General features: G+C 52.7%; 1 protein-coding gene across 2 annotated transcripts in view; it reads right to left on the reverse strand.

Moving 5' to 3' along the window:
* CB2H6orf132 (chromosome B2 C6orf132 homolog) overlaps nucleotides 1-13,710 on the reverse strand; it is a 49,324-nt gene extending 35,614 nt beyond the window's left edge. For both annotated transcript variants that reach the window (XM_045498205.1, XM_045498204.1), the window contains exons 1-2: nucleotides 13,554-13,710; nucleotides 2,948-3,054 (exon numbers count right to left, since the gene is read on the reverse strand). In XM_045498205.1, the coding sequence (XP_045354161.1) occupies nucleotides 2,948-3,054; nucleotides 13,554-13,698 (252 nt within the window). In that variant the 5' untranslated portion in view covers nucleotides 13,699-13,710. The remainder of the gene's footprint in view (nucleotides 1-2,947; nucleotides 3,055-13,553) is intronic.
* Between the last annotated feature and the right edge of the window lie 470 nt (nucleotides 13,711-14,180).

Raw genomic sequence — 14,180 nt, forward strand, 5'->3', positions numbered from 1 at the left:
CCCCTGCCTTTGCCTGTTCAGCTGGCACTGAAGGCAAGGGGTGAACTTCCCCTTTTAGGGTTGAATTCCTGCCTCTGTGAAATGAGGCTGGTGTGGACCCGATGAGTTTCTGTCGTCAACTCATCAGGACTTTCATTCTCTTGCCCTCACCAGCTAGGGGCTGTGGATTTGCTGGGGAGAAGTCCCCCACCCCGTCTCCTGATTGGCTTAGAGCCTGGCCTGGAGGACTGGGCCCCAGAAAACGGTCTTGGATCTCCAGGCCTGACCAGCCAGCCAAGCCCACTCCAGTGTTTCCCCCTCCCCCTGCCCTCCATCAACTCCCCCCACGCCCCCCAGCCTTCGGCTGAGCCAGAGGTCTGCTGCAGTCCCCCGGGCACGCCTTGGAGGGCCCAAAGCAGAAGAGAGGCGGGCAGAACGGCTGGGACACGCCCTTATTACTGAAGGACCGGAAGTGGGTGTGTCGGGTAGAGGCTTTCGGCCAATCAGAACAAACTCACTGTGCAGCATTTACTATAACTCTTCAGTGGCTGGAGCCCCTCATGGGCAACAGTCATTTCCTTCAGTATTTTAACAACCAGAACGGGTATGGGTGGGTCTGTGTCTTGGGGGTGGGTGAGGGGAGAGGATCTAACTCACCATCAGCAACGGAAGATCTCAAAATTATTTCATCTGCATTTATGGGGGCAATGACCCCTGTAGACAGTTTTATGCATCTCTAGAAACATAGGGGCTGACTCATTTGCTTTATACCTTTTTGTCGGTGGTGTTGTACTTCCTATATTTACCTATAACGTCCACAATTTGCAGAAAATAAATTACCTAAAGCTTTATTCCCAGAGGCCTGTGAGTCAGCCCTCCACATACAGGCCTTGGGGTTGCCGCAAGGAGGATGTAAGACTCGGTCTCTCCCACCTAGAATCTCAGGGTCGGGTTGGTAAGGTTGGACAAACCAAAAAAATCAGGTGATGGAGAGGGAGGTAGTTGGCCAGGAAGTGTTAGCGATCAGATGCCTTGTTAGTCTCCATGGCACGAATCCTCATGGCCCGCAGTGATAATGTTGCCCCAACCAGGAACCAGTCCTGACGGACAGGAGCCAACCTGGAATTCATGGGGCTGTTAAGGCTCTAGACCTGGGCCACTATACTACAGTCCAATACAGTAGCCACTGGCCCCAGTGAAATGTCACTAGTCAGAAGTGGGATGCATATATTCTTTTTTTTTTTCTTTAAGTTTATTTATTCATTTTGAGAGAGAGAGTGAGCCTGAGCCAGAGAGGGGCAGAGAGAGAGACGGGTGTGTGTGGGTGGGGGGGGGGGGGGGGGGCGGGCAGGAATCGCAAGCAGGTTCCACACTGACAGTGAAGAGCCTGACGCGGGGCTCGAACTCACAAACTGTGAGATCATGCCCTGAGTTGAAACCAAGAGTGATGGCTTAACTGACCGAGCCACCCAGGCTCCCCATGTTCTAAGTGTAGTACATCAGTGCAAAGACTTAGTATGAAAAAATGAATGTAAAACATCTCAGCAGTATTTGTCAACACCAATTAAATGTTGACATGACAATCTTTTGAATATATCGGATTAAGTTAAATATATTATTAAAATTAATCTTGCCTATTTCTTTTTAAAAGTTTTTTTCAATGTTTATTTATTTTTGAGCATGAGCGGGGGAGGAGCAGAGAGAAAGGGAGGCACAGTATCTGAAGCAGGCTCCAGGCTCCGAGCTGTCAGCATAGAGCCCGACACGGGGCTTGAACTCATGAACCGTGTTATTGTGACCTGAGCCGAAGTTGGATGCTTAACTGACTGAGCCATCCAGGCGCCCCTAATCTTGCCTATTTCTTTTTACTTTCAGTGCAGTTACTAGAACATTTTATTTTTTATTTTATTTATTTATTCATTTATTTTTTTAAACTTTATTAAAAATTTTTTTTCACATTTATTTATTTTCGAGACCATGCGAGAGACAGAGTGCAAGCAGTGGAGGGGCAGACAGAGGGAGACACAGAATCCGAAGCAGGCTCCAGGCTCTGAGCGATCAGGCCAGAGCCCAATGTGGGGCTCGAACTCATGAACCATGAGATCATGACCCAAGCCAAAGTCGGACGCTTAACCTACTGAGCCACTCAGGTGCCCCAGTTACTAGAAAATTTTAAATGACATATGGGGCTTGCGTTATATTCCTATTGGACAGTGCTGGTCTACACTATCCCAGAAAACCCAGGAACTTGTATCACAGTAAATAGAACCAGTCAGCAGTTATTTTGAATCTATCTCTCTTGGGAAAAAAGGAAAAAAAAAAAAAAAAAAAAAAAAAAAGAGCCCAACCACGGCTCCAGAAGGGAGTTTTTGGTTTCCTGTGATTGCAGACCCACAAAAAATTATTTCATCTGCATTATTCATATGCATCTGTCCCCGATGCCCTTCTCCCAAGGGTCACTGCTATTTGTCCTTTAAGACAGCTCAGCTGTTACCTCTTCCGGGAAGTCCTCCCGACCACCTGTGGCTGGATTGGCTGCCTGTTCTCTGACCTATGTTCCAACAATGTTTACTCATTCTTGTCCTTCCCTGAGAGCTGGCTCAGTCACCTCTGTGTGCCTCCGTCCAATGCAAGGCCTGGCACGGAGCAGGCAGTGGTCGATGCAGAGCATGAATACGAATCCTGCTTGGCTAGAGGCACCCATCTCTGCATTGCCACTGCACACAAGGTCCCCGTAACCTCTCCTTGGGTTTCAACACGGAGGAGCAGACCCACCGCCCCAATCTCAGCCTTCCTGCTATGAGTCTCAGCCACTCCTCCTCCCAGAAGCCACCCTGGTTGGCAGCAGGAAGGAAGCGAATGGACAGAGGGTGAGGCTGATGTCCCCTTGGGCTAGGGCAGGTGGGGCTGCCTCCTCTGTGGCCCGTCCAGAGCAGACCCCCACATCCCAGTGCAGAACCGTACTCACAAGTGGAAGGAAGGTCAGCAGGGGCCGAACTCTTGGCCGAGCTTTCAGCGTGGCTGTCCCTGACTCACTCACAGAGTCAAACCGATTATCTCCATAATAGATCCCACCTGGAGGAGACAAGTGCAGGAGTCCGTGAGCTGGAGATCAAAGGCATGTGGGACAACTGAGTCAGCCTGCCCCGCAGTTCCGAGGGAGGAGAGCCAGGCTCTGCATTTGGCCCATCTGACTCAGCTCAGCACCTCTTACATAACAAGATCCTGTCAAGTGTTTGAACTTCTAATCTGGAACCAGCAGAGCAGGTGAGGTCACCTGCTGTCCCCAGTGGCCCCAGCACCTTCTGGACTGGGGTGCTGGGGCCCACCTTCTGGGGTCCTTGAACACAAGATTTCCTTAGCCCCCCCCCCCCCCAAACCATCAGCGGTGTGACCATGGTTCTATTTGTTTTACCGTCGAGGGCAGGGCAGAAAGACAGTAGGGCCCATGTGACCTAGTACAAATCCCCAGCTCAGCCACTCTCTGGCAGTGTTGTTTAAGCTCTCTAGGCCTTAGATTTCCTATCTGTACAATGGGAGTGATGTTAGTGCCAACCTTATAGGACTGTTATGAGCAGTCGGTGTGGTCAACACATAGTAAGTGCTCAACAGACAGGGTCCCTTCCCCTGTAGGAAGACACTGCAAAGGCCTTTCTCTTCCTCTGGTTCCTGGATCTGCGTTCTGGGCTGTTTCTGTAGCAGTGGGGAGGGTGTGAGAAGCCATTCATATTTTCTCAACCAACCTTCCTCATGACCCTTAATGCTCATTGGAAAGGATTTCACAGGGGCGCCTGGGTGGCTCAGTCGGTTGAGCGTCCGACTTCAGCTCAGGTCACGATCTCACGGTCCGTGAGTTCGAGCCCCGCGTCGGGCTCTGGGCTGATGGCTCAGAGCCTGGAGCCTGCTTCCGATTCTGTGTCTCCTTCTCTCTCTGCCCCTCCCCCATTCATGCTCTGTCTCTCTCTGTCTCAAAAATAAATAAAAATGTTAAAAAAATTTTTTTAAATAAAAAAATAAAAAAAAAAAGAAAAGGATTTCACAGCCTACCCCAGGTTCACACTGTCACCTCCGAGAAGCAGGGGTCCCTGTGGATGCCCGACTCTGTCGGTCATGAGCAAGGAAGGCTTTCACCCATTTAAGGGGGCACAAGGGACTTTCTGTTCCTCTTACAGCCAAAGGGGAAAGAGAAGAAAGGTCAAAATCCTGAGTACCAGAATCCTAGAACTGGAACATTGAACAAATTGTGATTTCTTTTTCCTTTGCACTTGACTTCAGGGGCAAAAATTGCAAGAAGGCCAAAAGATTTATTCAAGAAAGACTGGGCTTCTCAGGGGGGGTCCCGAGGTCAGAATACATTCACTCCAAATTCCAACACCTACAGCCACAGCCCTGTCTCTGTGTGAGGATCTGGGTTTTGAATGTGACATAAGGCTCCTGAGAATGTCACAGGAACTTGACACAGAGCCCTTTGGGTGCCGCCCTATCAGGCAGAGAGTGGCTGGTGCATTCAAGATTCTCCACCTCTCAACAGGGGCCTAAATGGTGAGTTCTCTGTGCCGTGTGCCCCGCATGTCCCAGAAACTGCAGTTCCCAGCAGTGCCCTGCCCCACACCCTCCAGGCAGACACGGCTGTCTATTCCCTCCCAGACTCCACACCTGAGACCAGAGATGAAGCTCCCAGGGAGCAGGTGGGGGAAGAAGAGAGGAGGGATAAGAGTGAAGGTTTGGCCCAGTCAGAAACCAGAGAAGTAGAGATAATGGGAAAACTCAATAGCTCCCACTAAAGCCCGCCTGATTCTCTCTGGCTTCCGAGAGTCTGTGTGTTGACACTAGGATCTCCTGGGACATTCCCTAGATAGTGCTGTGTGGACACCAAAGTTCTAAATTCCACGTGTGTGATATGGCTGCTGGGCCCTTAATAGGACTAGGGGTGGGGTGGGGTTAACACAGGGATAGTGAGAGAGGCATCTCACAGGCTGACCTTTTTCTAATCATTTCATCCCTGCACTCGTGTTGGGATCTATGCAGCCTCCTCACTACAGCTGAATTATCAGGATATCGGTGGCTAGTGTTATTGTGTGCCCGGGAGTTTTAGAAGGGGAGCAACCTGGCAAGATCACTGTAATAGTCGTAATAATATAATACTAGATAAAACTTATTGAGCAATTTCATTTTTTTAATGTTTATTTTTGAAAGAGAGAGAGATGGAGAGAGAGAGAGAGAGAGAGAGAACGACCAGGGGAAGGGCAGAGAGACAGGGCGACAGAGAATCCCAAGCAGGCTCTGCGAGGAGCCCAACACGGGGCCCAAACACACTAGCCATAAGATGATGGTCTGAGCTGAAACCAAGGGTCGGATGCTTCACCAACGGAGCCACCCAGGAGCCCCTTACAGAGCAATTTTAATGGGCCAGGTACGGTTCTAAGCATCTTGCTCACCATTAATTCACTTAATTTTAAAAATAGTTCCACGCAATTGGTAATCATCATCCCCATTTTACAGATGAGGAAACTGGGGCACAGAGAGGTCTAATCACTTGCCCAAAGTCTCAGAGTAAGTGGTGAAGTGGGGCTTTCTGTTCCAGGGCTGATCTCCGAACCGTTACAGGCACTGCTTCCAGAGCAGGGAATCCTAATCCTGCATGTACAGGGTGTGGATGGGAGGACAGGCTGTGAGGGGCACGGGGCTATCTGAGGGTAAGGGAGGCTTGGCTGGAGCCCCGGAGCGGCTCTGGGGGTGAAGGAGTTTGCCCCCGGCCATGCGCAGGCCAGGGCCGAGCCGAATCTGACCCCCACGCGGACTCTGGCACAGACACCCTAACCACCTCGCAGATTCCACGGCTCTAACTACCTCATAGATTCCATGACTCAGCCCTGACTGGGAGGCACTGTTGTCTTGGTCTGTGGTTGTTTTCACAAGGCGGGCTGGAGGCAAGTGCCGGACTGGGGCACCTCTTGGGAATCCAGTTGGATTCCCCAGCTCTAAGAAGTGTGCCTGGGGTCAGGGCAGGACATGTGGTGACCGAAGCAGAGTCAGCGCGGTGTGATGTGAGAAAGACTCCACTGGCCATTGCTGGCTTTGAAGATGGAAGGGGCCGCGAGCCAAGGAAGGCAGGCAGCCTCTAGAAGCTGGAGAAGCTGAGAAAACAGGTTTTCCTCTACAACCTCCAGGAAGGAAGAGTCTTGTGGGCACTTTAATGTTAGCCCAGTGAGACCACTGTCAGACTTCTGACGACAGAACTTAAGATAATAAATTTATGTTGTTTTAAGAAAAAAAAAAAGAGAGATGTGGCTAGAATCTGACAGACTTTCCCTGGGTCCCTCATACCTGGGCTCCGTTCCTGACTGGTAAAGGCCCACCAGCAGGTGAAGCAAGAGTGGCCACCACCATGAGCTAGGCCCTCCACGAGTTCAAGTCAGGGCTAGGCCTTTCCAAACCTCAAGGTCAAGGTCCAAACCAAACAGAAGGACAATTGAGTCCAACTTTGGGGACTTTCCTCTGAAGTAAATGAACTCGGCTCTAATCACAGTATCGGCGATGCTAGAATGGGCTTTCCTGAGAAGCAGCCCCCTCATCAACTGACGAGATAAAGGAGGGCCAGGCCACCTCTTGAAGCAGGAAGGGAAAGTGAGGAGGTGAAGGGAGTGAGAGAGAGGAGGGTGGACGACGTGCCCTCTGAAGACACAATGAGACTGCTCAATAAGAAGAGATGCTACCCTAGGGTCTTGTCCACCCTGAAACCTGGAAACTCCCTCTGTCTGTCTTTTTACTCGATCCCTTACCCACTGGAAGAGTCTTTGGGGATCGCGGAGGTCACAGCCCAGAGATACACCTGAGTCCCAGTGGGACTCAGAAGGCAGGAAAGTGGAGATAACCACCACAGACCCAGAAGCTTCCAGAGAAAGGGGGCACTTTCAGGAAACCCCAGGAGCAATTCCAGCAGCCAGGAAGCCTTGGGAGACCCTGGGAGCAGGCTCTGAGCAGAGCCTGAGCCCCAGGTGGACCACAGCCCTGTCAAGATACAAACAAGCCTCTGTGTTTGGCAAACTCCTCTAAAGAGAACCAAGTGATAAAGGAGGAAATTCCGATCTGCCTCCATGTACCCAGACTTCATCATTAAAACAGTCCCAGCTTCCCTCCAAATGAAAGCCTCTAAGAAGATTGGACACGGGATCCCTTTGCGTTTGGTTACATTTCTCTCTCACAGATTGACAGGAAACAAAGGCAGCTTTTCATTTACACTTCCTCAAGGATTTGAGTTCACGTAAATACCACCTAATATCCAAAAACCTGGTTCAAAAATAACTCTGGGTGGCCACACCTGTTTCAGCAGGAAGACTTCCCCTCAGACATCAACCCGGGGATGGCAGCTCCCCTTCTCCACGGCCCCCCTAGAAGAACCCGACGCTGCCATTGGGCCGAGGGGTATTTACATGGAGGCTGAGGCTGCCTGGGCTCTGAGAAGGCCAAGGCAAAGCAAGGAGACACCCAGGCAGACCACAGCTCCTCAGCCGGGAGGGGGAGGCAGGATGGTGTGGGGTCCAGGCTGCTGGTTTAGTGCCCAGATGAACGTGACTCAGTCCCTGCTCCGTCCCTTATTAACTGTGGGGCCCTGGGCATGTCGCTAGATCTCCCGAGGCTGCTTCCTCATGTCTGTAAATGTGAGCGATGATCCCTGCCGGGTGGGCTGGGGTAAGGCTGAATGACAGATAAACTGTGTAACAGGTTAGCACAGCGCCTAGCAGATCGTTTCTGCTCAGTAACTGGGAGGGCTGCCTATCACCATCACCATCATCATCACCATCATCATCATCATCATCATCATCATCATCACTATTAGCATCATGGCACTCCCTCTGCCCCACCTTAGCTGGCTCTACCAAGGGTTTGGCTCTGAGCTTGAATCAGGGTGTGTCACTGGCAAATTAAGGGTAAATAACCTGTATCCATGGGTGACAGCCACGGGGATGGTGGCCCTTTGCTCTCTTGTTGAAGAGAATTCTGAGTCCAGACATTTGGGGCTGCTCTTTGCATATGGAAGACCCAGAGAGGGCGGGGCTGGCTCAGGGTCACAGAATCATCAGTGATGCCTGGACCCAAACAAGGTGCCTGACTTGTAGCGCTGGGCTCGGGGCACAAATGATGCAGGGCTTTACATTCGCATGGCTTGCTGCCCTTCCCCAAACTGGTTCTCTTGGTGTGTGTGCATGTGTGTGCGCGTGCGTGTGCCCGAGCAGTGGGGTGGAGGCGGGGTGGCCAGCTTTGGGGAAGCTGCGGGCTGGGCACAGCTCCTGCCTCCCTGCCAGGCCTCGCTTTCTCCCATTCTTGCCCAGAGGAGCAGCCTCTCACTGGCTCTTTGGCATTTCTTTGCTCATGGAGTTCAGGGTTGAAAGCCTGGTAAAATGCCCTTCCTCCCTTAGTCCCAAAGCTGCCTGGAGATCTCTATGGAGGCGAGGTTTGGGACCACCATTTCTCTCTTTCCCCAAATCCCAGACAAGTCCAAACTACAGGTAAAATTAATAATAAAAATGCAAATGTCTATAAGCTAGGCATGATTCTACATTCCCATTCACAAGCTTTGGGGGAGGCACTCTTATTATTCCCATTTTGCAGATGAGGAAACTGAGGTTCAGAGAGGCTAAGTCCCTGCCTGAGGTTCCACGGCTGGTGAGTCAAGCCCAGGCAACCTGACTGTAGAATCCCTCTGGTCACAGCTAGCACAGCAGGGAAAGAATGCAGGGATCCAGCATCTTTTCCCTCTGTCTCCTGTTTTTCCAGAGACTCAAAATGCAGTGCCGTCTAAAAGAAACAAATGGACCTAGGTATCAGTCTGGGGTCACACGGCAGCCCCCCTATGTATTGCCTGAGGACTTCTGAGCCCTTTCTCAGGCTGTTTCCCCACGTGTCAAATGAGGATCATTACTCCTATGTTGCAAGAAGCCTCCCAAAATCAGAGGAGGGAAAGGAGCTGGCAGGGATGAGAGGAGGGCTGGGGTGATGGTGCGGGGCTCCAAATCGCCAGGAGCCCCCGAATGGCCCTGAGAACACTGGCACGGGTCTGATCCCAGAGGTTTAGGAAGGGTGGGGCTGTAGCTGAGGGCGTTTGTTGCCTTGACACAGAATAATCCAGAACCCAAAAACAGACCCCCCTCCTCCGCCCCACTGAGGTGGAGCATCCAATCCTTGGCCACTAAAGACCCCCAGCCTTTCAGGGAAGCAGCAGGTGGGCCCCACAAAAGTAACCCACAAATGACGTTAATGAGGCCCCTTCCTTGCTAATTAACAGGTCCACATGACAGGAACCTGAAAAGGCCAGTCTGTCCCAGCAAGCCCCAGCAGGCCTGACCCAGGCACCAGAGAGAGGCCTTTGTCCAAGGACAGAGGGGACGCTGAAGGTTGGGCTGGGCTGGAGCAGGAAGCCACAGGTAGAGGAGCGGGGGACAGAGAGGGAGGAGCCTTGGGGACTGGAGGGGGTGGCACCTGGGCCAGCCCTCTGCTTCCTAGCTAGGACACGCTACTCAGAGTAAGGTCTGCAAACCTGGGGACTCACTGGAAATGCAGTCTCCCCCCATCCCAAACCTACAGCATCAGAATCTGATCTTAACAAGGTCCCAGGTGACTGCATGAGCTTTAGTATTTGAGCTGCCCTGAGCTGAAATGACTTTGTGTCATTTTTCCTCAAGTAAGGTCAGTAAATAACTAATAATCATCATCATCATCACCGTGACATTATTGTTATTGTTACCAATTCACTGGCTGGGAGAGAAGGAGCACCCCGTAGCTGGTCTACTGTGGCTTTCTGGAGTTGAACCACAGGGACAAGAGAAGCTTATATAATGGGCGTGTGTGTGTGTGTGTGTGTGTGTGTGTGTGTGTGTGTGCACTGACCTGCCAGCAAACTACACATACCTCCAGGGGACAGGCGTAAACAACAGTCTCCTTCACACCCCTGCAAGGCACAGGTCAACTCTCAGGTCAGCTCTTGGGAGCCTGGTGCCAGCCTGGCCCAACAGGAAGTATGTACTCAGATCCTGGGGTTCATGGCTTCCTACCTTTTAGTCTGGCCTGAGACACAAGGTCAGGGGACCCCAGGAGAGGGATGCCGGAACCAGCAGCCACAGTAGGGAGCATTAGGGTTCTCCTGACAAGGAGCTGGCTACAGTCCCTACGCATTTATTTAGACCTGCAGAAAGTCCTAAGGGGAAAGAGAATAGCCGCGCCCCATCTAGGGAAGGAAACCCCACAAATCTCAAGTCTCCCTGTACAAAAGAATCACCGCACAGCTGGTGAAACATCCAGACCCAGGGTCCTAGCCCAGCAATTCTGACTTGTGTGCCTGACTAGGACCCCGAGGAATCTGCATTTTTAAATAAGTGTCCTAGGTGGTTGTCACAAAAACAATTTACATTTAGAGGAACAAAGCAAGAAACAGAGTCCTCCAGCAAGTGGAATGACCCATTGCTGCCTGGCGTGGGGTGGGTGGGGGTGGGGAATAAAGAAGCTTGGCTAATTAATCCAAGAGCTAAGACTGCCTTCTTTCAGGCTGCTGCAGTCCAACCCTAATCAAGGAATTTGCAAAGATCCACATCTCTGCTGTCTCAGGCACTTAAAAAAACAATTGTGTGTCCTTTAAGGATCCCTGGAGGGGGTGGGGGGTGGGGAGGCAGTAGGCTTAATTAGGACTGCATTTGCATTAAGTGAAACTCTCCTGATAGTTATTAGAATATACATTAAGGAAACTGTTTAAAGACAAACACACCAGTCACCACCTTCACATGACTGTTTGCATTCTACCCACTGCACCGTGCCTACCCTTCTGCCAACAGATTTTTACATGGCTGTAGTCACAGAGCAATCACTTACGCCTTAATCCTCTCACATCCCTCCACACTGATTTTGCCCCTCCATTCCACCGGCTCTCTAAGGCCGAATACCACCTGCATCGTAGAGAATGTTACAGACTCAGGGATGCTATGGAAGACGAATCCCAAGCCCTCTGAGACCTTCAGGTGGCCACTTCATGCCTCAGTTTCCTCTGGTCTACGGCAGTGTTAGGAAGAGGAGCTAAAGGAGGCAATGGCAGGAAGTGCTCGGAGTCAGATGACCTGATAACTGATAATAAAGCATGTAATAGTGTCATCTTTTTTTTTTTTTCTGTAAAGACCCAGCTAGTAAATATTTTTGGCTTTGTGAGCCATACCATCTCTGCTGAGGCTACTAGAAAATACCATCGTAGCATGAACGCAGCCTTAGACAATATGTAAATGATGGGCATGACTGGCTGTTTTTTTTAAAGGATTTTTTTTTTCTTTTCCAACGTTTTTATTTATTTTTGGGACAGAGAGAGACAGAGCATGAACGGGGGAGGGGCAGAGAGAGAGGGAAACACAGAATCGGAAACAGGCTCCAGGCTCTGAGCCATCAGCCCAGAGCCTGACGCGGGGCTCAAACTCCCGGACCGCGAGATCGTGACCTGGCTGAAGTCGGACGCTTAACCGACTGCGCCACCCAGGCGCCCCATGACTGGCTGTTTTAATAAAACTTTATTTATGAAAACAGGCCAAGGGCCAGATTTCAGCTAGGGCTATAATTTGCCAGTTTTTGCTTTAGGGCTTTTCTTTTTAAGGGTCTTCAAAGCACTGCCGTGTACAAACGTCAAGCAGCCATTCTGTAGACAGGCTGGCCATCATCCCCATTTCGCAGAAGAAAAAACCGAGGCCCAGGGAGTGGGTGGAGGCACGACTGTAGGGCAGGTCTGATATCTCCATCCCATCAAGGAATCCCCAACACTGGCCCCTCCTGTCCCAACTCCAAGCACTTGTCCTGTTCAGCAGGGAAGAGGACCTTGGCCACACCCACCAGCACCCTGGGGAACACCCCCGGAAACACTGGGGAGCCATCCTGCTGGGGGCATGTTTGTTTCCACTCCTCTACATGCAGGGTGCAACCAGGCTGAGTCAGCTGGAGGCCCTGCCCTGCCCTGGGGATGGGAGGAGCTGCCCCCCCCCCCCCCCCACTTTGCACTCCAGCCCTGCCCAGGCTGGTGAAGCCCGGGCACGATGCCCCCACTTCTCTCACCAGCACGACCCATCCCCACCAGCAGCCTGAGCAGTGCAGGCAAAAATAGAGGAAGTGTCTAAGGCATTTCTGAGGTCTCCCCTTAGAAAAGGAGTGTGGTGGGGGAGGCCTGGTGGGAAACACGTTCTCCAGCAGGCGCCCCTCAAGTCAAATTCACCTCCCACTAAATAAATTCTTCAAGCCGGCTAAGAGCGTGGTCTCTGGAGCACAACAGCTGGGTTCAAATATCGGCTCTGCCTCCTGAGGGAAGTTTTGGGGTAATGGAAGTGTCCTCAAATCGAATTGTGATGGTTGCACAACTCAGTAAATCTACTAATAATCATTGAGATGTACACTTAACAAAATCCTGGCTCGGCCACGTGAAGCTGTGTGATCTTGGTCATGTTACTTAATCTGGCCGTGCCTCTGTCTCCCCATCTGACAAACAGGAATTATTAAACCTGTATCATCGACCAGATGGGGAGTCCTAGATGAGGGTCCAACAAGTCAACAACGTAAGAACTTTAGAATGGTACCTTGCACCTGACAAGGGGTCAGTGTTTGTGACACAGGCTTGCAGAGGTGTTAGTAAGTTCCTGAGCTGCGGCTCCAGACCGCTCTGCCCCTTCTAGCCTCCCCTCCTGCTGTTTGTTCTGCAAAATGCTGGATGCCCTTCCCTCTCAGCTCAAATGCTAGTTCCAATCAGAGGTCATCTCTCTCCTCTGCTCCTTATGCACCTAATTTTTTATAGCAAAGGCTCAGAAAGGGCTAAATGGCATATGGTTAGCTCTGTTTACCCCCGCTGGGCCAGGTAGAGGTGACATTTTGTTTGTCCTGCTCCTGTCCAGGTGCTTTGTGTCTCAGCTATGACAACCTGGGTGCTGAGCGGAATCCAACAGCAGGGGCCCAGGCTATAACTTCCTCTGTGGGCCGTGGTATAGTGGCCATAAAGGTCAGTGGAGGTAACGGGGTGACAATGAAGGCAGGTGAGCTAAAGCAGGGATGGGGGGGTCTTCTTTGGGCCCAGAGCCTCAGCCCATACACAAGAAGCCAATTCCTGTCCCCATCCCACTGGTTTCCCCTCAGTTACAGGGGATGCAAATTGCAAAAAGATGCAAAGATAAGGTAACCCACAGCCAGAGCCCGGGGGTGGGGGGGGGTACGTTTCTGGCTCTACAGCGCTGCGAGGGGAGGGTAGGCACTACAAACCCTAGGAAGCCTTTCTGACAATAACACAGACCTAACTTCCACCGGGAGGGGGAGAGGGGATGATCACCTCGGAAGAGGGGCTAGCGTCCGCTGCGAGAGGCAAGCGTCTCCCCCTTCCCGGCACCTCTGCCCCGCCGGCCCTTTCCCAGGACAGCCCGGCCGCGCCGCCTCGCCCTCCCGGCAGCGCCTATCCGGCCCGTCCACAGGTTGCAACGTGTTCCTTCCCTCCGCGCCGAGCCGCGCCTCCCACCCTTCCCGCCGCGCGGGCCGCCTGCCGGCCCGCGGGCCACCACCCCGGGCCCGCTTACCGAAGTCCCGGATCCCCTCCTCCGGGGCCTCCTGGGTGAAAATCCAGGGGGGGTTGGTGGCGTAGAGGGAGGTGCTGGGGGGGTTGGGGTGCTTCTTGCCGAAGAGTTTGCTGAAGGTGCCCTGCACCGTCTGGTTCTTTTTCATGCTGCCTGCGGCCCCGCGGCCCCGGGAAGGACCTCCCCTCTCTCGGCCTGCCCTGTCCCGGACCGAACTCCGCACCGTCTCCCCCAGGGGCCGCTACCAGGCCATGTCCCCCGCCGGGCTCCCGGCCCGCGCACCGGCGACAGGTGCTGCGGGCGCCGCCGCTCGCCTGGAAATGCGAGCTACCTGGACAGGTAAGAGGCTGCCGCTGAGACCCGGCCCCGCCCCGCCGCCGCAGCGGCCGCCCCGCCGCCCAACTCCCCAGGCCGCATTCCTGCCTGCCTCCTTCTACAACAGGCCATTGTTGGCACGGCCCGGTGGGCTGGGGACCTCGCCCAGCCCACGCCCAGCCTGGAAGACGAGCCACCGGCCTCCCTCAGGTCCCCCTCCTGGCCCTCCTCCTCCACCCCTTTTCCTCCTGGGGAAAGGAGGAGGCGGGCAAGTTTCCTGCCTCTAAAGAGATTCATGACCAGGTCAACGTGGGT

This window comes from Leopardus geoffroyi, chromosome B2, assembly GCF_018350155.1.
Source record: "Leopardus geoffroyi isolate Oge1 chromosome B2, O.geoffroyi_Oge1_pat1.0, whole genome shotgun sequence".
Lineage (NCBI taxonomy): Eukaryota > Metazoa > Chordata > Mammalia > Carnivora > Felidae > Leopardus > Leopardus geoffroyi.